The 25,297-nt window shown below is 42.3% G+C and overlaps 1 protein-coding gene and 1 long non-coding RNA gene across 6 annotated transcripts in view; one reads left to right on the plus strand and one right to left on the minus strand.

Moving 5' to 3' along the window:
* LOC104920876 (unconventional myosin-Ic) overlaps positions 1 to 25,297 on the plus strand; it is a 57,021-nt gene that overhangs the window by 28,210 nt on the left and 3,514 nt on the right. For both annotated transcript variants that reach the window (XM_010733260.3, XM_010733261.3), the window contains 29 exons: positions 6,592 to 6,747; positions 7,035 to 7,150; positions 9,682 to 9,880; positions 10,999 to 11,079; positions 11,389 to 11,568; positions 13,090 to 13,188; positions 13,766 to 13,876; positions 15,189 to 15,260; positions 15,488 to 15,607; positions 16,002 to 16,075; positions 16,351 to 16,456; positions 17,511 to 17,591; positions 18,540 to 18,631; positions 18,803 to 18,897; positions 19,708 to 19,754; positions 19,887 to 19,967; positions 20,485 to 20,590; positions 21,918 to 22,035; positions 23,146 to 23,259; positions 23,408 to 23,484; positions 23,580 to 23,648; positions 23,736 to 23,820; positions 23,944 to 24,103; positions 24,282 to 24,365; positions 24,465 to 24,558; positions 24,642 to 24,697; positions 24,793 to 24,928; positions 25,014 to 25,084; positions 25,170 to 25,267. In XM_010733260.3, coding sequence (XP_010731562.1) covers positions 6,592 to 6,747; positions 7,035 to 7,150; positions 9,682 to 9,880; positions 10,999 to 11,079; positions 11,389 to 11,568; positions 13,090 to 13,188; positions 13,766 to 13,876; positions 15,189 to 15,260; positions 15,488 to 15,607; positions 16,002 to 16,075; positions 16,351 to 16,456; positions 17,511 to 17,591; positions 18,540 to 18,631; positions 18,803 to 18,897; positions 19,708 to 19,754; positions 19,887 to 19,967; positions 20,485 to 20,590; positions 21,918 to 22,035; positions 23,146 to 23,259; positions 23,408 to 23,484; positions 23,580 to 23,648; positions 23,736 to 23,820; positions 23,944 to 24,103; positions 24,282 to 24,365; positions 24,465 to 24,558; positions 24,642 to 24,697; positions 24,793 to 24,928; positions 25,014 to 25,084; positions 25,170 to 25,267 — 2,978 coding nt within the window. The remainder of the gene's footprint in view (positions 1 to 6,591; positions 6,748 to 7,034; positions 7,151 to 9,681; positions 9,881 to 10,998; positions 11,080 to 11,388; positions 11,569 to 13,089; positions 13,189 to 13,765; positions 13,877 to 15,188; positions 15,261 to 15,487; positions 15,608 to 16,001; positions 16,076 to 16,350; positions 16,457 to 17,510; positions 17,592 to 18,539; positions 18,632 to 18,802; positions 18,898 to 19,707; positions 19,755 to 19,886; positions 19,968 to 20,484; positions 20,591 to 21,917; positions 22,036 to 23,145; positions 23,260 to 23,407; positions 23,485 to 23,579; positions 23,649 to 23,735; positions 23,821 to 23,943; positions 24,104 to 24,281; positions 24,366 to 24,464; positions 24,559 to 24,641; positions 24,698 to 24,792; positions 24,929 to 25,013; positions 25,085 to 25,169; positions 25,268 to 25,297) is intronic.
* On the minus strand, positions 852 to 13,075 carry LOC113746020 (uncharacterized). 4 transcript variants are annotated; one of them, XR_003462571.1, is made up of 6 exons: positions 11,845 to 11,865; positions 11,702 to 11,718; positions 11,422 to 11,600; positions 10,899 to 11,042; positions 9,707 to 9,874; positions 9,356 to 9,500 (listed from the first exon to the last, which is right to left on the minus strand). It is a non-coding gene; the product is annotated as an uncharacterized LOC113746020 (long non-coding RNA). The 4 variants fall into 4 exon arrangements; XR_003462572.1 differs by lacking the exons at positions 9,356 to 9,500; positions 11,702 to 11,718 and adding an exon at positions 852 to 1,259 and having other exon boundaries at positions 11,845 to 13,075; XR_003462569.1 differs by lacking the exon at positions 11,702 to 11,718 and having other exon boundaries at positions 9,358 to 9,500; positions 11,845 to 13,071.

The raw sequence follows: 25,297 nt of genomic DNA on the forward strand, positions 1-25,297 counted from the left end.
TTTCATCGTCTTCAGATGAAAGTTAGACTTTGACCAATGTCACCCTTGTCGGGATGTGTTTGGCCACTTCATTGTTCGGTAAAGCCTGTGGTTGTGGTAATTTCTAACCCATCAAAACCAACAGGGCACCCTCAGCTCTCATTGCTTCTGATGTCACACTTGGCATCATCACAGCCTCACAACATTTTCACAAGGACGACATTCACGTCTCCAAAATGAATCTAGACGTTCTTCACTTCATTCCCTGTCCTCTCTACCAGATAGTGCAGAACAGATGAGAGAGGAGGAGAAATGAGTACCAGACGACTGATTCATACTGGAAAAATGTAGAAAAAAGGGGCAAAACATTGTGCGAGTCGATAACCATTCCATCACAACCTCACTCATTTGGTTGTCATTATCCATTCTCACAAATCCTGTGAAACAGAAGTCAGAAGAGCTTTGAATGCAACACTCCAACACTGCAATGCAACACTATTCCTGTTTTTGCATATTTAACCTGGACATTTTACATCCACAAATATGTAACTCAATCGGTTTAAGCGCTCTGGGGACTGATTTGTTTATTAACTCTTTGAATCTCATGCAGTTTGGAGAGAGACACACTGAATGCAGGCCTGTTACATGAAGCTGTGAGTCAAACAAAGTGAAAAATAATCAGACTATTTATTTATTTATTTTTTTTTTTGAATGTGAAAATACTTTTACAAACTCTGATTAATGAAATGCAGTTGAATGACACACCTGCAGGATCCAGAGCCATCTTTTTAATTATGGTTGCCATGGCAACACACTAACATGAATGTATAAAAAAAATACTGTTTTTTTTTTTTTTTTTTTTACACTTGAAGTTCTCTAAAGCTAATGGACACGATTGGTCCTCATTTTTGATATTGACCAATATATAGTAAGTGCTCAGTGTATCTGTAATGTTAAGGTAGTCCTGGTGCAACATAAAACAGGAAACACTTTGTCTTTTTTGCCGTCTTAAATGGCTGTTATGTTTTAAATTTCTCGTCATTATCCGTCCGTGTTTCCATCATGAGCACTGTATGGCGCACTGCAAGCAGCAGGTTAGATGAGGTTTACATAAACAGTGTGACATCTGAGCTCCGTGCGCACACCCGAGGCGATGTAAAGGTCACGCTGCTATTGTTCACAAGCTGGCTGGATGATCAAATCCCTCTGCTTTCTCCCCCTTTCTCTGCTTCTTTTAGATGTGGTCGCTTCAATCTGTCATTTGAAAGAGAGCCGAGGCACTGAAGGGAGGAGAAAGCACAGGGACAGGGAACATCAAATGTGAAGAATTAGTACAACAAAACAAAACATTGAAATAGTTGGCAAAAATAGTAGGTGGTGGTTAAAATACATAGTACTTTGGATAACAAACATACTAACATACTTACTTTATACTTTTAATAAGTGTGTATCTGAGTAAGTAGTATCACAACTGTCAAGCACCTAAAGCTGGTATTAAATACTTGTCTTATTTACTTTAAGCAAGTAATCAAGTTATCATTTTGCCATTTATAATGACTTTGTAGCTAAAACTAAGGATATAGTCCTCAGAATTAGTTATATAAAGAATATTTTTTTCTATATCAAAACTCAAAACTGTACCAACATCTACAGGCTAACATGATTACAATGACAATGCCAGCATAACAAAGTTAGCAGGGGTAATGCTGACCATGTTTACAGGTTTACGCTTTAATTAGCACTAAACTTGTGTCTGAAGATAACCAAATCACGTGAGAATCCATTTTGCCAGACTTCAAGCTATGTGTTTGTCTGCAATGGCGGCTGCTAAGTAGGTTAGCATAGATGCCGCTAGCATCAGTTATATTATAACTGAAGATTATTTCTTGATTGAAAGAAGAGCAAATAACGACACTGGAGGAGTTTCTTGATTTGAAAAAGATCTCATTTACCTGATTGGCTGGCATTAACGCATGATTGCAAGTGATAGATGGTACATCCAATCACCTGCCAGGTAACCAACCACCTGCTGCAGTCAGGTAAATCAGGGGAGCTGATGAAGGGATGAGTGTGGTAGGGGGTATGGTCGCCAACGATCACCCGCTCACCCTTCTTAACTTCTAAAGGGAACAGTGTGCTGCAGTTTACATATTTATTGGTACCTGAATCGAATGTTACTATATAGGTAGAGGTCTTAGCAGAAAGTTGTACCTACTCAAGTCTCCTCCTGCTAACCTGGCTTCAAGCTGCCTTGTTTGCTGCACAGCATTTGGAAAACATGACGACATGTCGGAACTGGGTAGACACGTACTTGGCGTGTTCCTGAGACCGGGTGGAGGTCTGGTTTGCGGGACTACAAGCAGGAAAGCCAAACAGTGAGAGTGCCACTGGGAAACAATGAAGTAATGGAGAGAGAAGGCGAGAGACCGAAACAAGGAGGGAAAGTGAATGAGAGATGGAATGTATAGAGGAGGAAGAGGAGGGGAGAGGTGAGGAAATAAAGCTCTGCTTTCTTTCCTCCCAGGAGCCATAATATTTGGAGGGTATTGTAATAAACCATGACATCTCAATGTACATGTATGCCAGGTTTGACACTCCTAACAGTGATTTAACCTGTTCCCAGATGATGAATTCCTTTTTTTTCTTTTTCTTTTACCTTTGGTCTAAACACCCGCTGTCTTGTAATGCTTTCCCAGAAAAACTCTCCCCTACACAGGAAGTCAGATGTTTCATATGTGTGCAGCTGCAGCAACAGCAGCGTGTTTGGTTAAAGAAAAAGAAGTGGTTCGTTAGCATGAGCAGAGATAAGTATGGAACGTTTTCATCACCAGAAAATCCACAAAAGTTCAAAATACACTGTTGACAGGTGAGAAATGCATGGACTGATAACAAAGAGGATCTTACACACACACACACACACACACGATAGAAATCAGGTCGCATGAAATTTTGAGGACATTTTGAGAAAAGGCGGGAAGGATTTGCATCATGATAACTGCTTCTACACTGCTTGACTTATGAAGACACCTCAAATGTCCTCACAATTACAGCACGTCCTCATAAAGTTGGTGTTTATTCCGTCGAAATGTCGTCATATACAGGTGAAACCAACCAACACACACACACACACACACATATATATATACACACACACACACACGCACACACACACACACACAGCTGCAGTCTCTTTGCTTTCTGTAGAAATGTGTGAAACAATGGGTCACCAGAGATCATGGCGTCCAGGGTGTAAGAGAAACAAGGATGTATGGGATGTGGGACATATGAACTCACTCATACTCATAAATATTATTAGTACTTGTATCAGTACCTCACTAACACAGATCCATTCCTCAGCTGTTTGCTGACCCTGGTTGATTTTGTAACAGTAAGTTCAGTGTAATAGAACAGCAAACGGTTGTTGAGGAGCTACTTATTCAGAAACAGAAGAACAGCTGGTGTATCTGTTTACAGTTTAGCCAAACAAACTGACATTGTTTTAATAAGGAAGTCAAAAAACATTCAAACTGGATTACATGCATGTAAATCCTGTGGGTCCAACACAGGAGTGCCGGTCTGTGCCACTCACAATGAAATCTACCATAAGGTAATTACTGAATGTAAACACAGTTCAGAGCTATTGCTGAAAGTCAGAAATGGAGTTTGATTTCATGAAAACCTCAAGGATTATAACTTTAACCGTAAATGCAACCATGAAGCTTTGGGTGTAAACCACACCTGCCACTTTTGTCAGTGTGTCAGCCTTCTTTCCTTATTATCTCGTCTTCACGTGTGGTTTGCCTCGAAGCGCATTTAGTCTAAGGTGGAGGCATCTGCAGAGCCTCCACAGGTGCTAAAGAAGCTGACTGTAGCCAGTGTGTGATCAAAAAAGCAACGTTAATGTTCACTCCACTTTCTGTTTATAGTCACTTTGATCTGGGAGTTGTGTATTGCAGGGCCTTGTAAAAATGTCCACACGTTGGATGCGTGCCATTGTTGTGTCCTTGCAAGGACGCACATCCTCACACATAGGCTGGATTAAGACGTGAAAGAGGGTCTCTGGTGAAAGCTTGAGTCATCATCAGATCATAAAGATTAGAGGTGAGTCAGCTCTAACAGCCTCCCTCTTAGCCTCACTAAAAGGCTGTAAAGATGAAGCACAGGGGTGGTTCAGTTAATTAAAGAGCATAAACATAACAGCCATTGCGAACTAATGTTATTAGGTTTATTGGGACCTGCTGCGGTGTCACTTCTGTTTTCCTGAACTTGTATTTTGGTCTATGTCTGGAAGTCCACGCCGGTGTGCCATGGCTTCTTCCACCCCCCTCCTGTGTATGATGCACCATGGGACACTGCGATTCTTCCTTTGAAATCCAGGATCAAACATATTCATGCATACTTGTGTGAAATCCGATCAAGATGTTGTCCACGTGGGTGTCTGTTCTGCAGTGAGAAGTGATTTACTGGACTCGGTGTTGTGTTGTTGGGTGCACCGCTGTGAGGAATTTCAGGGAGTATTGTTAACTTTCCAGTACAGTTAAAATGGAGTGATGGTACAGGACTGGAGTCATAACCCGGCATCTATCACCTCCTCTCCTTTTTCTTTTTTTCTCTCTCTATCCTCTGTATTTTTCCCTGCTGTCTAACCCAGAGCTAATTAATAAGTTCTCTCCTCCCTCAAGCTTTCTCTTCTTTCTTTCTCTTCTTTCTTTCTTTCTTTTTCTCTCTCTCTCCTTCTTTTCCTGAGGGATGAAGACTACTGTACCGCTTAACACAACAACAACACCTGCTGTACTTTGCATGTGCGTGTTGACTGTCCCCGTCCCTGTGCTGGCTGTCCCTGCCTCTACCCTCCAGCGTGAGTCGATGTGGTTTTTCAGTTCTGTCCAGCTCAGTACATGTTAAACATGGACGTCGGCGACATTCGCAATCTTATGCGCAAAACTCAAGCCTCTATTTTAGAAAACGGCTTCTTGGGCAAACATATTGACGGTCTTAAAGATGTAAGTGTTGCACTTTAATTTCACTTGTGATTCTAAATTTGTGCTGTATACTTTTATGTGTGTGTGCAGCCTGGGTGGGGCTGTGTGAGCTGTGGTTGAAGTGTTTCCCCAACACGTTTGGTCTTGGCTTCATTTCAACTTTTAGAGATGGTTAGATCAATTAGGGCCTGCATTAAATAAGAAGATATAAAATCGTCTCCACTTGGTTTTATGATGTGTCTTATGTGAGGACTGTGAATAGTTTTACACTGAGCTGTGGCAGAGGGACTAAGAACTTTCTCTAAGTCCTGAAAGATGTGATGAGAGCTTACAGCACCTGAACGTGAACATGAACCTTTTGAAGACTCACTTGCTCGTAAAGACAATTATATCTCAACAAAAAATTGATGAAATGATGTTACTGATCTTGGAAAACATTTTTGCATTGAAGCTGATGATGGATTATAATTTGTGCTCGCATCAAATGTTTCATTTTATGCCAAAAAGACTCCATGTATCCCTGTATGTATCTTTTCCAGAGCTTTTAACAGTATCTCCAGGTCGTCTTCATCACTGATGAATCCCCTGAGATGTGACACAAATATGGATACATTTGAAATAAGCTAACATTAGCAGATATATGGACTCAGGCGGTTTCTTAGTCATGCTCTAGACCGCTGGTTCTCAAACTGCGGTGCAAGTACAGCTGGTTGTGCGCAAGCTTCCTTGAGTGGTACGTGGAGGAATCTCTGAAATATATCATTTCAGTTAAATAAATTATTTTAGAAACAAAAAACTACAACTACTTGATATCACACGAATGTAAATGAAAGTAAGTTTTGCATTTCCTGTAATATATTGTATCAGTATCATCCTCCAGCTCCGTAGGAGGAGCGCAAAGCATCCATGATTCATGACACATCCACGATCACTTATGAGCTAAACTGTGACAGGGGAGTAAAAGTCAGTGGAGGTCAATGATAATTGCAGGCAGTATTAGGAAGAGAACCTCGTTTCCACCCAAGTATCTCTGGTTCTGGGACTGGTTCCATTCAGGATTCATTCAGAAATAAATAGTCTTATTAAGAGTAAACCTGGGTGTAGCTGAACAGAGTCGGCCCACACTGCTGGATTTTAACATCTCTTATACTGTTGGTACTTGGAGAGAAACACTCCTAGACAACAGGAAGTGTCTCATGATTAATTTTGAACAATAAGAAAAAGATTCATTACAAACATTATTTATCATTTACTCTGAAGTTTAGTGTTTAGCGAGGAGCTGTCGGTGCCGGCCTCCTGCATTCCACACTCAGCTGATACTTGTACTGAATCTGAAGCTGCTCTTTAGTGTCGCACGTTGTTGCCTTGTTAAACAAGTTGCACACTACTTCCACTGCTTTTACTCTCATTTATTCACAAGCAGTAGTTGATGCAGCACTGATTTATGTCTTTTAATTGTTACTTTTTGTTCTTCCTTACTCTAATTAAGATGGATTATGTGTGTGTGGTGTTCTCCAGCCCCTCGCTTGGACCAAGCAGAGTCTGATTGATGAAGTGTTGCAGTACATAGGTTATGTCGATACATTCACTCACTAACCGCACCCTCCTTTTCTGCTTGTCCTCCTTCTAGGTGGTGGCCAGTGACGGGGTGCGGGCTATGATGGAGTCGGCCCTGACAGCCAGAGACCGGGTGGGCGTGCAGGACTTTGTCCTGCTAGAGAACTTCACCAGCGAGGCGGCCTTCATAGAAAACCTGCGCAAACGCTTCAAAGAGAACCTCATCTATGTGAGTGGACGGTGTAGTGGGGAGGGTGGAGTTTAATAGCATGTGAATGTATTAGAGCTACACCAATTTGCAACTTTGGAGGTCAATATTGATTTTTTTGCAGTTTATTAGCAGGTAAAAAACGTACAGAGTAACCTTTAAGTCGCTTCTTAAACCAGTTTAACCTTGACCTCTAGTTAGTTAGCATTGTATTGTAATTTCACTCCAAAAAGAAGTGTTATGTGTCTGGTCTTGGCTGTCTCTTAAACTGATAATGTAGTAGTGACTGTATGTTCCCTCTCCATCAGACATACATAGGTTCAGTGCTGGTGTCAGTTAACCCCTACAAAGACTTGGAGATCTACACCAAGAACCACATGGAGCGATACCGTGGAGTCAACTTCTATGAGGTCTCACCACACATGTAAGTGAACGACCTCTGAACACTTCTTATTGTACATTCACTTTACACTTTCACTGTGTGACTCGCTTACAGTCCTGCCTAAAAAGTCTGAAAGTCACAGCAACAAATGTAGAAAAGTCAGTTCCAGTAGATAAATAAACATTCAATCATTAAATCATTCATTTGTCTGCTATGATTTCAGCATTATATTTTTGAGCCAAAGATGGAAGAAACTCTAAAAGAGCCACTCTGTTGCTTTTCATCCAAGGATGACTTACCACACGTTGCACCTGCGTTCTTAACGTTGTCACAGTGTTTGCATGTTTCAAGTGCATAGGAATATTTGCCCTAAGAGCCACAACCACGCTACGTAATGCTCTCAGGCTCTTTTTCTCTAGCAGTCGCAAACTTTGCAAGACGTCATTGCATGAGGCATGAGTGTTTGTTTGAAATGTTGCCACAGGAATGGTCAGGGGATTCCTTGTTAAATCCTCCCAGACTCCATGTGTCACTTACAAAACAATCAAGTGCATAATGGAGACTTGAATTGGCGTCATTGAAACATTTCAGAACCTCTCACTAGCCCCCCCCCCCTCTACCTCTTTGCTTGAGTAGGGCCAAATGTTTTCTTACTAGCAAGTAGAGGTGGAGGTTTAGAGAGGGAAAACTGCAGGGACATGTGGATAGAAAAGTAAGCAAACATGTGGTCACATATAATCACACCTAACCCTAACCCTGAGAGCAGCAGGGAAAAAAGGCCGTTATCCGGGTGGATGTTGATTCTCCTGGCCTTATTTTTGCAGAGTCTGGTGTAGAAGTCTTTTAGACAGGTAAAGCACTACCTGATGTACATTCAGCTGAATCACTCTTTGCAGAGCCTTCTGGTCTTGTTTGCTGCTGTTTCCATACCAGACAGTGATATCCCACATCAGGATGCAGGGGTAGGAATTCTTCAGTATCTGAGGGAATACCTGGAATTTCCTCAACGAGTACTGATATCAAGGAAGAGTGTAGTTCCTCTCCTGCTTTATCCCAAAGTCCACTATCATCTCCTTAGTCTTGTTGACGTGCAAGAGGTGCTTGTTGTCATGACACCACTGAGTCAAGGCCCTCTACCTCCCTCCCTCCCTCCCTCCCTCCCTCCCACCACACTAGGAATAAATGTGCTGTCAGAAATGTGTCCAAAAGGCTGAAACAACAAAGCAGTGCTGATAGCAGCAAAGAGTCTGACAAATGATACTGTGGCTAAAACAGGCTGTGTTCCACTCTGGACTTGAACATGATTCATACTGCTAGTCCACTGTCTTTCCATGTTCACACTCTGAGATGCTATCATGTGTTACGTTCATGACAATGACAAATGTTAAATAACAAATAACAAATTGTGACTAAAACTCATTTTGGATTAAAACTGCCAATGGAAAATAATTCTGCTAATATTTAAAGCTGCTCTAATCAGTATTTTTACATTAACAATGGATGAAACGATTGTGTTTAATGGGGAAAAGGATTATGACCCGGCTCTGCAGATCTCCTCAGTTTTATAGAGCTTTTAATTATTGTCCAGCTTTGTTTTGATTTTACAGCTTGCAAATTACTCTTAGTCCCTGCTCCCAACAGTGTATTTCAGTGAAAAACTCTGCCTGCCCAGCTTCAAACAGTAGACAACGTAGAGCACTTAGCAGCTAAAAGCAGCCAAATATGTTTCTCAGAAGGTGGTGGAGACTAAAAACTGAGCTAAAAGAGAGTAAACTGGACATAACTACTACATAAGTAGCCAGAACAGAATCCAACAAGTGTCTGTTGAATGTTTAATCGACTGTGTAACAAACTTGCCATTTCAAGGTTTTAAGGTGATGATATGTTAGTTTTGTGTTTACTGCTTCTTTCATTTGCAGATTTAATATATATTTAACGTGTGCTTTTTCTTCTTCTTGCTTGAGTTTAACTTTTGTACCTGTAATTATGGTTTAAACGTAATATTTAGATTATAATAGTAATATTTTTACCAATATTAAATATCTCAAAATTTGACATATATTAATTATAGCGACCAGTATTTGGAAACTGGAAACCACAGCACACCAAGATAATTTTATACCATATAATATCTATAATATCTATAATATCTATAATATCTATTCCATACTTTAGTTCAACTTAAAGGTGCCGTGAGGAGTTTTCCTGTAAACTATGTTTCTGTTTACATTAAGCATTATTCAACATGTATTGTGTGGGTCTGACATCTATGTAGACGTGAAGAGTTTGAAACCTGTATTGTTTACATCTATGTTTGCTGGCTAGTCATTTATTTTTCTTCTTGGTCTTCTCTGCTGGTGGATTGCTGTGTTTCTCAGCAAGTTACCTCCACCTGTAGGACAGCGGATTAGTGTAAAACCACTGGTAACAAAGAAACAAGGGACCAACATCAAAAGCTTTTCTCCATTGTGCTAATAGTGGTCCACCAGGTGTCTTTAAGGTTACCGAATGGTTACCATTTGTCTGCATTTCTTCTAAACACCCTGCTGATAATTTTTCTGATCATCCTCCAGCTATGCAGTGGCAGACAACTCGTACCGTTCCTTGAGGACGGAGAGGAAGGACCAGTGCATCCTCATCTCCGGGGAGAGTGGTGCCGGGAAGACGGAGGCGTCCAAGAAGATCCTGCAGTACTACGCCTTCACCTGTCCAGCCAGCGATCAGGTGCAAACCGTCAAAGACCGCCTGCTGCAGTCCAACCCTGTGCTGGAGGTGAGATACCATGGCAGAGAGTGAGCTCTCACCATACTGGATTTGTTCTACAACTGAAGTGCTGAGCTGTAAAAATGGGCATGCATCCCAAAAAGGAAGGACGATATGATGTTGATGAATGTGGACTGATAGATACTGTACAGTATATTGCTTTTGTTGATCATTTTTATACAAATAAAAAGCTGCAGAGCTGCATAAGAGCTGATAATGTGTTTGCCAAGCCTAATATTTGAAGGCCAAAATAAGCATTAGATGCTACACCATCACGAATAATGTTTTATTATCTTCTTGGAGCAGAGGTCTGTCGTCCTAATGTTGTTATTCAATATAAAGCAGCACAGCCAGCAGACGCTCAATAGTCTGTCTGATAAAGAAGCTCTGTTTTGTTTTGACTCTAATCACTATGCTTCAGGATAAATGTACAGTGGCCCGCAGGGGTCAAAGACAAGAGCAATCCCATTAATAACCAGTGTTATGGATTCATCTGCCAAATATGAATTCCATTAGCATCTTTGACTCAAGTCAGTATTGTTCACCTCCACTGTGAGAGTTCATCTGATCATCCTGGATCTTATTGGAACACTAAAACAATGAATTTATGCACGGATTTGGTCACTGTGGCTCACTGTCATCTACATGTAGATGTATTCCACCTTCATATTGCTATGTGCTTTCAAAAGCCTGTGGTGGCTGAACAAACCTGGCATGCAAATGTTTGGATACACACATAGGATGATTTGAGCATCGTGAGTGTTTGTTATTCCCACATATTCATGACATTTTTAGCAAAATATGTGTAAAGACGAGAGTTTCTTTGTCTCTTTGTTTTGGATAATGAAGGCAGCAGAGAGGTGCTAGAGTTTACGGAAGCCCTTGTTTTGATGTCTAGCATGTCTCTGTCAGATGTTTTCCAGATGTGTATAAGTGTGTGAGCGCACACTATACCCTGTAATCTGTGCTACTGTCCCAGACAAACACTGCAGGGATTCTAATGCCTGTGGTTTTCTCTTTGTCTCACCTTCTCATCTGTCGTCCTGTCTTCATCACACTTTCTTCATCGTCATCACCGTCAATCATCGCTCCTCTGCTTTCTTTATCCCGCTCTGTCCTCTCTACAGGCCTTTGGTAATGCCAAGACGCTGCGTAATGACAACTCGAGCCGCTTTGGAAAGTACATGGACATTCAGTTTGACTTCAAGGTGAGCAGACGGTCTGATTTACTCTGGCACCTCCTTTGTGCCAGAGTAAACAACAGGTCTTTATTAAGAGTCATATTGAAAATCAAACAATAAAATCCAGCCTGTGTTGTTGCATGGTAGTATTAACAGTGTAAATATACTTTGTGTACGGTCACAACTCTCTATCATCCCTCCTGTCTGTGGGTATCAAACTATGCTCTGGGTTCCAAAACCACCTGCATGTTTTATTAACCCTACATCAAACCTCAGTACCCTAGCCTTACCCTCTCTTCTTCCCCCCTCCCTCCCTGGACTTTATCCTGTCGGCAGGGCGCCCCCATGGGAGGCCACATCATCAACTACCTGCTGGAGAAGTCCCGCGTGGTCCACCAGAACCACGGGGAGAGGAACTTCCACATTTTCTATCAGCTGATCGAAGGAGGCGAGGAGGACCTGCTGAGACGCCTGGGCCTGGAGAGGAACCCTCAGCAGTACCAGTACCTGGTCAAAGTAAGGATCTAGTAGTAACAGCTGGGATCTTCCTGTTAAATCAGCAGCACAAGGGGCGACCCAGGTTTGATTCCAGCCTGGCTCCTTTACTGCATGTCATCCCTTCTATCAGCCCCCTGAATTTCTTGTCTACCTCTCAGCTGTCACTCTCTAATAAAGCAAAAAATATCTTTAAAAAATGATCAGAACAAAAGATTCAGAACTGTTACAAAATATCTGGTTCTTTGATAAAATATCACGGTTAGAGCCTTCGTACACAAAAACAAAAAGTGTTACCCCTATGATTCACTCTTCCAACTGGCCTCTTCTCCATAGCAACAACAGCCTAGGCTTATGGGTATTGTTGTTTTTAGACCATGGTCGCCATGCCAACATTACAGACTAAACAATATTTATAAAACTAAAGCTGAAATAATTAAAAGTCTATTCAGTAACATTGAGGTAAAATTAACTTGTACTGGAACTGGAACTTCTCATGTTCTCTCCCGGTATTTCGGCTTCCTCCCACAGTCCAAAGACATGCACTTAAGAGGTTAATTGGTGACTCTAAATTACCTGTAGGTGTGAATGTGAGTGTGAATGTCTCTGTGTGCCCTGCTATGAGCTGGAGACTCCATGGCGTACCTCGCCTCTTGCCCAGTGTCAGCTGGCATCAGCTCCAGATCTTCCTGCACCCCTGACCCTGATGGTCTTAACATCTAAGTGAAGAAGTGTATCTCCATTATCAATATTTGTATTTGTTTTAATCAGACTGTACTGTGTTTCTGTGTTCAGCAAGCAGCCATAGTTCAGGTTTCCGGTCTCCGGTTTAAGTTTTGATTTCCTCCATAAAGCTGTGTTATCTTAATTGCGCAAGGAGGAGCTGCTCTCACTATCTTGTAAATGCCACGTTAGGAATGTGGTCTATTATAGATGTATGTATAAATCTTATCTTTCCGCTCATGAGTAAACCTTCTGCAACAATGCCAATTCATAGTTCAGTCTCAGTGAAGTCGTTCAGCTGCACCTTGCCGCCTGGAGGGAAACCTGTAGATGAATATAAAGCTTTAATACTGCAGGGAAGTGGCAGTAGGTCTTTCTCTAACTCTCCCTCCATCCTGTCCTAAGTCATTATTATGTCGGTATCGTGTGTGTGTGTGTGTGTGTGTGTGTGTGTGTGTGTCGCAGTGGGAGTTCTGGTTAATAGGCTCTCAGTCAGGGACTCTCAGTGCAGTGAGAGGAGCTCTCCTCAGGGGACAAATCTACCTTAAGGCACTCGCTGAGCCCTCACCTCAGTACACACACACACACACACACCAACAGCAGCTGAGCAAAAACACCCCATACATGTGTTTGTGCAAGCAGGTGTTTACATCACATATAAATAGGTGTTTACCTGCCATGTAAACACTTATTTACACATCAGACACTGTCTGGATTCTGCTGAGAACTTCACCAAGAAACGAAACAGTGAAGTAGATGAGAAATACACAGAGTGTGTTCACGGTGACGGAGAGGTGTTTGTGTGTGTGTTTTCCACAGGGGAACTGTCCCAAAGTGAGCTCCATCAACGATCGCAGCGATTGGAAGGTGGTGAGGAAAGCCTTGACTGTGATTGGCTTCAACGAGGACGAGGTGGAGGTAAGGTCCAAGTCCAAGCTGTGCAAATCACGACTGACGTGTTTGTTTTCTCACCCAAAGCATTATGGGAGGTGTAAACTTAGTAAGTGGACAGACTCTTACCTCTTTCTACTAAGAAGCCTTTACATGTTGGGAATATGTTACATTTTTCCATCTTTGACAGATGAAAACAGTTCTGGAGTGTGAATAGTGAAGTCCTCCATGTGCCTGAGCTGTTTCTGTTTTAGACCATGTGTGTTACACGCTAAGATATTGGTGCTCAGTGTGGGAGTCTTACATGGTCTTGAGTCTGGGCTTACTGACAGTTCTTAGATCTCACACTTCTTCTACTGTGAAGGGTAGGTGTGAGTGTGTGCAGCTCTAGTCATACTCGGCGAGCTACATCTCTATCCTGTTAACCTCATTTTAATCACAGCCAGTCTCTTGTTAACATGTCCTCGGCAGCGTCTTCAGATCTTTATAATCTTATCGTGCCACAGCCTCTCATCTCTTCACCTTTGTTCTCTCCCTCCTCCTGAATGTCCTCCTTTGTCTCTACTCTCCACCTTTCATATTCTTCTTTCGTGTTTCTGCGTAGGAGCTGTTGAACATAATCGCCAGTGTGCTCCACCTGGGGAACGTGCAGTACGGTGGGGAAGAAGGCAACGCCTGCATCACTTCTGACACGCAGATAAAGTACCTGGCCAGGGTAAGCAGGTTCATTAAGACTCCTAACATGCCCGGGGAGGCCTCAGCCTGTATTTATCAAGCATCTGAAGTCCTCTTAGGAGTAGCACTCCGAGTTATTTATGTCGCTTCCTATCCTCTGCGACTACTTTTAGAAGAGAGTGCAACATTACTGTTTTATGACACTCTCAGACGCAAAGTAGAAATTATGACGAGCTGCGGTTGGTGTAAACGATGAGGAAATAGAAAACACAGAAAACTGCATAAAAGACAAATAAATAAGTCAGTGGTACCCAAACCACAGCTTAAGCACCCCTCCACCAACACCACCTGTCACATTCTATATGTGGGCCTTTCAACTGCTGCTAAACTGGACCATATGTAACACTGCAGACTGTATGAAAGTGGATTTTATTACAATATTTTATTTACAATTTAGTCCAGTTAGCATTCATACCACTACTGCTTAGAAGGACAGTTTTACATATATATTCTAACCATTCCTCAGCTTTTATCTGTCTGTTTCAGACATTTATCTGACTTTTAGCTAACAACTTTAACTGGTCATCAATTACTTGTAGATATCTGCTTCATCAATGTATCGATCACTTTCAGCTAAATATTTCCATGTTTTATCCATCACTACTTTAACTCAGTCCTATCTACATTTACATCTAGTCTTTTAGCTGACGCTTTTATCCAAAGCGGCTTACAAAACAGGGAAACTGTCAAGGTACAGTGTGACAGGGCAGCTGTCATGTCCAGTTGTTGGTAGTGTTGGAGAGGAGGTCCTCTTTGAAGAGCTGGAGGTCTTCAGGAGGTTTTTGAAGGTAGAGTGGGACGGCCCTGATCTGGTAGGAACTGGTAGAACGTTCCACCAACGGGGAAGTCTGGCTTCGTCCTGAGTGTACAGGTGGCAGAGCCAGGCGTCGTTCATTGGTGCTACCAGCACTGGCGTCTTTATCTTGTAATACCAGTGTTGCACGCGTTAACAGTGAGGTTTTGTGGTCAAATCAAAGTCTTATTCTGCTCTCATTAAGGAGCTTTAGGTTGTACACAATATCTGAGGCTCTGTAAAAGTAACGTTTGGGCTGCAGAGGTCTTCTCTGCATTCAAAGTCATCAAAATGACTCAGACTTAGACTTGAAGCCCCCACCCCCCTCCCTGTGTCTTCATGCTGCAATTTTCCAATTATACTTCATCAGACATAATCAACAGATGCCATACGCAGGATGTCACCGCTGCTGAGCGGCATGACGTCTGTCTGTTCTGGAGATTGTTTGTTCATCAGCGGCGAGGCTGCAAGCCGTGTTAATGTTGTTGTGCTTTTCCAGTTGTTAGGAGTGAATGGGGCAGTGCTGACAGAGGCACTCACACACAAGAAGATAATTGCCAAGGGAGAGGAGGTAGGTCTGAACACACTCTCATTGTAGCACAAGTGTGCGATAATCATTTGTATACAGAGCTTTCCTGTCTGTGTAATGTCTGCTCTGGTCCACAGTAATTATGTTGTAAGTCGTTTCACTGTCCCTGCTGAACTCTGTGTAACTCTGTTATTGTCTGTCTGTCTGTCTGTGCTTGTGTGTGTGTGTGTGTGTGTGTGTGTGTGTGTGTGTGTGTCTCTCTTCATTAGCTGATGAGCCCGCTGAACCTGGAGCAAGCATCATCAGCTCGGGATGCTTTGTCCAAGGCAGTGTATGGACGCACCTTCACCTGGCTGGTTAACAAGATCAACGCTTCACTGGCATATACGGTACTTACACACACACACACACACACACACACACACTACGGCATGACTGCTCAGCTGTCAAATTAGTACTAGAGGTTGTCAAATATACAATTTTTCTGACCTCAAACCTTTGAGCTGACATCATTTCTCATCATGGCACACTGTAGTGCAGAGCATGTTGGTCCATCTGTTACAGCACAGCTCCACCTTGTGGACATTCATAAGCCCACAAGGTGACTGTAACTCAATATGATATGATATCAATAATATCTTATTCTCGCTTAGTGTTTCATGACTGTGTCAGTTATTTTATATCACGGGTCACCGTGTACTGACATTATTCTCAATAGAAGTTTGTTTTTTAATACAGCTGTAATAAGTACATATAATAAGTTTTCTTCTGTTTCTCTGACAGGATGACACATTCAAGAATTTCTCTGTCATCGGCCTGCTGGACATCTATGGTTTTGAAGTCTTCCAGAACAACAGGTAGAGTACAAGTTTGTTTGTGCTGAATTTAACCTGCAAGCTCATGAACACTAACTCTAACTCAGCTAAACTCTATATATTTATATACTTATACTTCCCAGTAAGTGGGGACCTAGTACCAAGAACCTCATTAACCTCCAACCTGGACCTACACAGTGTGCATGTAGCCCATGTTTATGTTAATTAGAGAAAGACACCAGCCACTCCAAAATAATATGATTTAGAGATAAAACCACTAACGTGTCTGTGTCGTGTTTTCTTGTCGTGTGTTGCAGCTTCGAGCAGTTCTGCATCAACTACTGTAACGAGAAGCTGCAGCAGCTCTTCATCGAGCTCACCCTCAAGTCAGAGCAGGAGGAGTACGAGTCTGAAGGCATCACGGTCAGACATCGCTCCTCTTCTCTCCCTCAGTGACCTCCTCTCTTACTTTTACTCCAGGTGTCGGTGCACCTTAGCTGAGCTGCATTTACACACTGTACATGCGGAAACATTTTGGATCCTCCTTCAGCAGCTTTTTGCTTTTTTTTTTTTTCTTCCTCGCGTCCTATCAGTGTCTGCTCTGACATTTAGCTTTCGCCTTCCATTATCGCTCCCATCGCTCCTCCCTCGGCTGAGGCTCAGGCTCCACAAAGAGCTCCTAATGTGATTGTGGTCGCAGTCATGTTTTTCAATGTGAAACCGGTAATTAAATTAATCACTCAGCTGTTTCACTGAGGCTTTCACCCAAAGTGATTTGCAGTAAGTGCACATATTTTTGGAAGCTGCTTCCCCATCAGAAATGAATCATTTTAACTAAGTTACTGCTACTGTTAGAGCTTTGTTTATTTATTCACAGTTAAATCTGAAATGATCCTCTTAAAGAAATAACATGTCACGAGATGTCATCCATTTCAAATCTCTCTCTCCTCTGTCTCTTCTTTCGTCTTCGCCTCATTTATACCGTTTTGTTTTGCTCCTGGAGAACAAAGGCCTCTTGTTGAGTCTAATATAAATGCACTGGTCAGAGAGCAGGTTGTGGGAGAAACTTGGGCTCACCTCTCAAAGAGCCCATTATCTTCTGACATCAGGGCCGTGGGCCGCTGTCTGTGTCATCTCTGTGGAAATTATGTGGCCGTTAATGCTAACATAAGCTCATGCTGCTGCACTGCTGCCTGCAGGGGTCCGTGTTCATGTGTGGGTCCACATGTAAGTGGGCGTGCGGCGTGTCTGTGTGCCAGGATTCCTGGGATTCTGCAGATGATTGACTTTACGGTCATTAAATAGCTCAGAACAGTTGTTTGTAGCAGGTTCAGACTGATGCACTGGGTCATATTTTATGTCCCAGAAGTTTTAAGCTTAGACAGTCTGGCTGTGACTCTTTAAAACACAGCATCATCATGTTCATTATTCCAGACAAAGCTCATTTCTGACTTAAAGCGTGCTTGTGTGTTTGCAGTGGGAGCCCGTGCAGTACTTCAACAACAAGATCATCTGTGACCTGGTGGAAGAGAAGTTTAAAGGCATCATCTCCATTCTGGTGAGGAGAGACGCTGTGCTCTCCTCTGCTGCAGGAGATATAAAACAATGCTTTGATTTCAGAAGCGGGCTTATTAAACTTATCCTGGGAGTACATTTCTGCCAAAATATCAAACACACAAAAGGGAAAAAGTTAAACAATTAAGGAAATCCTGGGATCTTGTAGCCAGTGCGACTCCACCGTTTCATGGCCTGGAGTTGTAGTTTTATACTTTGTTTTCATGCCAAATAAAGACATAAGATACAGCATGTTTATTAGTGAACAATAGGGTTGCAAAGGGGTGGACAATTACCGGTAAATTTACAGAAGCTTTCCATGGGAAGTTAAGCTGGAGAATTTTGGAAATATTCCCAATCAGAAACTTTCCATGGGAATTATGGAAATGTATGGGAATTAATGGGAATAATCTAGCATTATGATAAGAAAGCCTCATAAATGGTCAATGAAATGATGCTAGCCATAGCTTATTCGTATCTACTGTATGAATACATTTTGATGTGCTGTGTGCTGGTTAAACATTAATACCATACATCAAATGTATTTAACCCATGATATCATCAAAACTTACTTCTTAGTCCACTAGCTCAAATGTGTGGTTTCAATAGTCTTTAGATAGCATAGATATGAAAGTGTACCTGCATGAAATGTATTTTCCCCAACTAAGTTCCTTGTTATGGGTCAACCTTCAATTTTGTAAATTCCTGGTTTATTTCCATTTATTCCGATAAATTTCTGTCAAAGCTAAGCTAAGCTCGCCATCTCCTGGCTCCAGTTCCATATTTAGCATAAAGATATGAGAGTGGTATTGATCGTCTCATCTAACTCTCAGCAGCAAAGTGTATTTCCCAAAATGTTGAACTCTTACTTTCAGTGCTCAGAGTAATGACACGAGGACATACAGTAGACTTTTGAGAGAATGGCCAATAATGCTCTTTTTGTCCTCCACAGGATGAGGAGTGTCTGAGACCCGGAGACGCCAGCGATCTCACTTTCCTCGAGAAGCTGGAGGACACTGTCGGAGGACACGCACACTTAGTAACGTTAGTTTGATTCTTGTACTCATTCTGTAGAACTACCACAGCCCTACAAATGTACCCAGAGCAGTTTGATCTCACAGTACTTAAAAGTCTGTTAAAAGGCCCGTGGTACTATTGAATATGTGTCCAGTCCATTTACTGAAATATCTATGCTGTGTGTGTGTTTCCCTGCAGTCACAAGCTTGCTGATGCAAAGACCCGGAAAGTAATGGGCCGTGATGAATTCAGACTGCTGCACTACGCTGGAGAGGTTAACTACAATGTCAACGGTGTGTGTGTGTGTGTGTGTGTGTGTGTGTGTGTGTGTGTGTGTGTGTGTGTGTGTGTGTGTGCACTTTTGTAAATAAGGCCAGTGTGACCTTAGGTCCTTGGATGTTTGGTGTTGTGGTCAATTTGGCATGGAGATCATGGAAAACTATCTTCCAGTACTGAGTACCAATATTCTCTGATAAATTTAAATATAACACGTCTTGAAGGAGGAAGGGCGTATCAGTGAGTTCTCAAGGAAATACCAACATTCATGCAGCAGCCAGAACAAACAAATAAAGGCTGGTCACTAATAAAGACCTTTTCAGAGTTACCTCACATAAAAAAACTCAAGTCTCACACTGCATTACTGTGTGAGATTCCAGGTTTACATAATAATGAATAAACCGTTGACAACACACTGGCACAGGGTATCCACAAGAGCATTGTGTTCACAAATGTGTGTTTTGTTTGTTTGAGTGTATAAGCTAAGCAGCTGGAGTATGGAGCTGGAATAACAGTCTGATCTTCTCTTCTTATGCATTTACATCAATCAACTGTAGAGTTTTTACCTCCGACCAGTTGGCTTTAGCTTGCTGTTTGTATACTCTGTGTAAATTCAGTCTGAGACAGCAATCTCAACCGACTCATCAAGCTAATTCTAACTAATTACCAGTAGTGGTACGCAGGCTCCCTTTGGTACGTGGAAGAATCTCTGAAATATATATTTTTAAATAAATGAATTTAGAAACATTTAATACTACCTGAATGTCCTTTAAACTTTGTTTCAACATCATGTATCGTAAATCACATTTCATTCTTGCCTTACTCAGGATTTCTGGACAAGAACAACGACCTGCTCTTCAGGAACCTAAAAGAGGTGAGACTGAGGCGTTAACAGGAAGATGAGGAGCTGGGAGGATTTTAAGACAAACTGTGATCCATGTTGTTTGTGGAAAATTGTACAGTTTGTCCAATTCTCAGGTTAAAATGTCCTCTGTGTGTTTTTCAGGTTATGTGTATGTCGGAGAACAAGATCCTGACCCAGTGTTTTGACAGGGAGGAGCTGAGTGACAAGAAACGCCCAGACACGGTGAGATACCTCGCTGTGTGTGTGTGTTCCCTCTTTGTGTCCTGAGCTCTTATAAATCATACTGTCATGCATCCCAGCATACTTTCCCACAGCAAAACAAACAGTGGTGTGTTTCCCCTCTCCAGTGTGAGTGGGTGGTCTGATGGGGATTCTCTGCGGTCTCCCACTCACCGAGGAATGCCCTGACACTTGTGTGCCCTTCACAAAGACACACACACACTTTAACCGCTTTAACTGTAACTGTCACAGGCTGGCAAGTTAGAGTCCCAGTCTGCCACACTGGTCCCAGTGTTCAGTCTGTACTGGACTGCTAGTCACATCAGCCGCTCTCTGATTGCGTAGCTCTTCTTAGGTCATCATCTCCGTCCACGGACTTCCACTTACGCACATCACACTTCTCCTCTTCGGTTTCTACCTTCAGCCGCTCAGCCTCATCCTCTCCATCCTCTCACCCTCTTCTCTTCATCCCTTTTCTAACTAGCCTCCGTTCTCTGTCTGCTTGTGTCTGCCCCTCCAGGCAGCGACCCAGTTCAAAGCAAGTCTGGCGAAACTCATGGAGATCCTCATGTCGAAGGAGCCGTCGTACGTGCGCTGCATCAAGCCCAATGACTCCAAGCAAGCAGGTATGAAGCCATGTCACGTTCTTTTGCTCTTCTTCTTCTCGTTACAAGTAAGTCCTACTGTAGTTACATATAGTAAAAGATATGAATGTAGAGAGGCTTAGAGTCTTAGAGTACCAATCAAATCAGGGTGTAACAGATTTATCAGTCCATGTTGTATTTGTTTGTGACAAAATGACAATAATTTTCTTCGCAATACTCAGAACTCTCTGAATCCTCTTTTTTTTTATTTAATTTTCCCTCCTTTCCACAATGGAAGAAAAATGTATGAGCTGACATGAATATTGGACATTAAAAGTAAAATAGACAGGAGTAATAAACAGAACATGGTTTAACTTGTCAGTGTTTTATTTTGAAAAGCTGAATTTCTGTAGTTTGAATTGGAGCCTGACCCATACTGGATTTTTATGGCTGATACTCATATTAGGAATGAAAGATTCCAATATTGATATATATCTGCTGATATTCTTCATACAATGTGTATATATACAACTTTTACAAAGATCCCTCAAACATGGTTATCAGACGTTTGTGACAAAGATATACGTATATGAGGCTGGATATTTTACAGTTTAACAATAAACTTTGTTGCTTAAAATGAAAACAGTGCAACCTGACTGAGAATTGAATTATTATAAATAAGTATAAATAAAAAAAAACTCATCTATAGTAGAAATAAAAGATCTTTTTCTGCCCTGATTCCTGTAAAATTATGTTGTACAACAAATATGCCGATATGACATATCTGTGATGGCCCAGTATCAGCTGATAAAAACAGCTGACTGAAGTTCAGGCTCCACTTTGAACTCTTCAGAGGGTACAAACAGTTTTAATGTTCAAGCTGCTTCAGTTCCGTCAAACTGTGATCTAAAGTTTCAGTAAAGCTGAATGTGACAGTGAGCATCTTAAATGATGTTTTGAAGTGGACGTCCTAAGAACAACAATCAGATTGCACAACATGAAGTGACGTCCTTGTTTGATTTTCATGTAACACTTGAAAAGCCCAGCTTAGCTGCTTCACGCTAATATTTTCCCAGCAGTGTAGTTTTAATCCTGTTCTTTCTCTAATTCCAGCCCAAACAGTTTGTTTTCAGCTGCGTGCGTGGTCTCAGTGTAACTCTCCGTGTGGTCGTCAGTATATCGGGCCGGCCTTTGTTCCTCTCCACAGTGGACCTTTTGTTGCTCTCACACTGTTTCTCTGTCTCTGTCACTCCTACTTGTGTTGTTTAGCATTTACTGGTTTTCTCTGGTTCATTTGTCCAACAGACTTTACATTTTTTCTCTGACTGATTTGACCCTCCATCTCTGAACTCCCTCCCCTCTCTTTCAGTTCGATTTGACGAGGTGTTGATCCGTCACCAGGTCAAGTATCTGGGTCTGATGGAAAATCTGAGGGTGAGGAGGGCCGGCTTTGCTTACAGACGGCGCTACGAGGTCTTCCTACAGAGGTGATCAGATTTTAATTGGTACAGTTACATGGAAACACAACATCAAGAATCTAAGTGGCCTTCATGTGTTCAAGTACACAACCAATATGACTTTGCAGTTTAGTCAAATTGTTCACTCAGGCATAAAAAGCCACGATAAGAAGTATAAAAAATACAGGTGTGTCACTTCACATCACACTCATGAATAACTAAAGCACAGTTGGTAACGAGGAAGCACTGATTTGGGCTGATGTGTCACAGCTTTTCAAAATGTCCTGCCCTGAGACACTGATCCTCTTATAGCTTTAGAGTGTCAACTTTTGAACTCGTGAATTGTAAAAGAAATTTTCATTTGAATCCAGATTTTTTTCATTTCATTTTATACGTCTAGCAAACACAAGCAACGTGAGCTGAGACCATCCCTGAGTCAGGCTGCAGCTTAAAACAATTATTACATCGTCAATATCAGTTAATTGTGTAGTCTATTAAAGTTTCAGATCAGATTTATGGGGCTGTATTTACAAAATATGGCAAAAATAGAATATTATATTCTATAACTATGTTTCACAAGTGTATAATCACCTGGGAATATGAATCATGATGTTTTTGTTACTTTAAAAAAAGCCTGAATCTTGAAGCTCCATGTTTCTACAGTAGCCCAGAGCTGACAAACTAAATACTGGCTCTAGACAGTGTTTTTCATGTTTTTCATGCATTTTGTGGCCACTGTAGTTTCTCCTAGACACTAATGAGAAGAGAGTGAGACGAGGAGATTGCAATCAGCACCTATACTGCTAAATACCACTTAATCCTACACACTGCTCCTTTAAATGCTCCTACACACTGTTCCTCACAGTTTCCTAAAGTTCAACATGACTCCTAACATGATTCCTTGTTTGGTCCGACCAGCAGTCTAAATCCAAAAGAAAATCACTTCACTGTCAGAAAATCCTCACAAGGCAGAGGCTGGAACTAGAGAGAAACTTTATAAAAATAACTTAAACCATGACTCAGCGCTCAGAATAGCTGCAGATAGTTTCAGCTCTAAACCCGAGACTTTCTATTCCCATGAGCTCTTCATTCCTGATGCAGTATTCTAGTATTTATTGTGCTTGTGTTGTGTGTGTTTAGGTATAAGTCTCTGTGTCCAGACACTTGGCCCAACTGGCAGGGCAAACTATCTGATGGAGTGGCCACACTGGTCAAACACCTGGGATACAAACCTGAGGAGTACAAACTGGGCAGGTCAGCAGTACACAGATCTATACAGTGTATATGTGTCTTTAAGAAGTAACCCTGATTTTTCATGTTAAACACTCATTTTTATTTTTGTTGTCGTCTTCCTTCTGTTTCTTCTCGATATGATTTCATACATTTCATTTTAAACTTTTAGATCCAAAATCTTCATCCGTTTCCCAAAGACCTTGTTTGCCACTGAGGATTCTCTGGAGACCAGGAAACACAGTCTTGGTGAGAGCTTCTGACACAGCTGATGATCCCTGCTGAACATTTTTTAGCGTCACATGCAGATTTAAAGCAGATTTTCTTTTTTTGTCACCTCGCAGCCACCAAGCTCCAGGCAGGATGGAAAGGCTACAGCCAGAAGTCCAAATACCAGAAACTCAGAACCTCAGGTGAGGAACCCTTTACATGTTCTCTTGCTTGTATGTCATGTTAGAGTCTTCTTTGTATGTTGAAGTTGTATGTCACGTCCCTTGCAGCTATTGCCATCCAGGCGTGGTGGAGAGGGATCCTGGCCAGGAGGAGGGCTCAGCGCAGGCGACAGGCTGCTGATACCATCCGCAGGTACACACCAGTACAGCGACAGACCAGCAGGGGGCACAATACACTGACTGACTGTGGTTTTAAAATGAGAATGATTTGATAGATTTTGTAAAGCCTTTAATTTCCTTTGATTCAAATCCTCAGGTTCATCAAAGGTTTCATCTACCGCCACAAGGAGCGCTGTCCGGAGAACGAGTATTTCCTGGATTACGTGCGCTACTCCTTCCTCATGACGCTGCGCAGGAACCTGCCCAAGAACGTCCTGGACAAGAGCTGGCCGACGCCTCCGGCCGCTCTCACTGAGGTGGGGATAAAACACACACAAATGACTTGAGTGACACCACAAACTATTGAGAAGATCAAGGATGTGACCAAGCAAGACCTTTTGGGATAGTTATGGATCAAACCTGTTGTGTCCAGAACCTTCTTCCCAGTCGCAGAAAAGAGAAAACGTTTTTTTTTCTTTCTTTCTTTGTCTTCAGGCTTCAGATTATCTGCGTAAACTGTGCATGCAGAACATGGTGTGGAGCTACTGCAAGAGGATCAGCCCTGAGTGGAAACATCAGGTGAGTATTGACCCGACACATTGATGTAATCTGACTGTCGGGCTACTTGTTTGCTGATTGGTTCCTTTGCTTCACTGTAATCAAATCTGTTTTGAATAGATGGAGCAGAAGATGGTCGCCAGCGAGATCTTCAAGGACAAGAAGGACAACTACCCACAGAGTGTGCCCAAACTGTTTGTCAGCACAAGACTCAGTGAGACGTCTTTACAGCTACAACAAATCATTGCGACATTTGTACATTATGTTAAAGGTGCTAACAGCGTGTCTCTTGTTCAGACGGGGAGGACATTAACCCCAAGGTGGTTCAGGCTCTGGGCAGCGAGAAGATGAAGGTGAGTCAAGCGAAGTCACAAACAAAGAGCAGCGTAATGTCTGTCTATGAGTGTGTCCATCAAGTGTCCTGACCGTCCCATCCTTCTGTCCTCAGTATGCCGTGCCCGTCACCAAGTATGACAGAAAAGGCTACAAGGCCCGACCCCGCCAGCTGTTGCTCACCGCTAACAGCGCTGTTATCGTAGAGGAGGCCAAACTCAAACAGCGCATCGACTACGGAGCTCTGAAAGGTCAGAGGTCAACAGCCAAGTTTGTTTTTGTGTGTGTGGACAGTGTTTGGTTCACTGATCATTAAAAGCGTCCTTCCTCCTGCAGGTATCTCAGTCAGCTCTCTCAGCGATGGCTTGTTCGTTCTGCACGTGCCCAGTGACGACAACAAACAGAAGGTAAAACCCGGACTCTGAATGAAACAGATCTCATGGAGCTTTGCGCGAGTCTTCACTGAGCGTCTGTTTGATGGTGTCTTCACAGGGAGACGTAGTCCTGCAGAGCGACCACGTGATCGAGACCTTGACCAAGATTGCGATCTGCGCTGACAAAATAAACAGCATCAACATCAACCAGGGCAGGTGAGGAGCGGGAACAGCTTTAACAGTATG

Source organism: Larimichthys crocea, chromosome VII (assembly GCF_000972845.2).
Source record: "Larimichthys crocea isolate SSNF chromosome VII, L_crocea_2.0, whole genome shotgun sequence".
Lineage (NCBI taxonomy): Eukaryota > Metazoa > Chordata > Actinopteri > Sciaenidae > Larimichthys > Larimichthys crocea.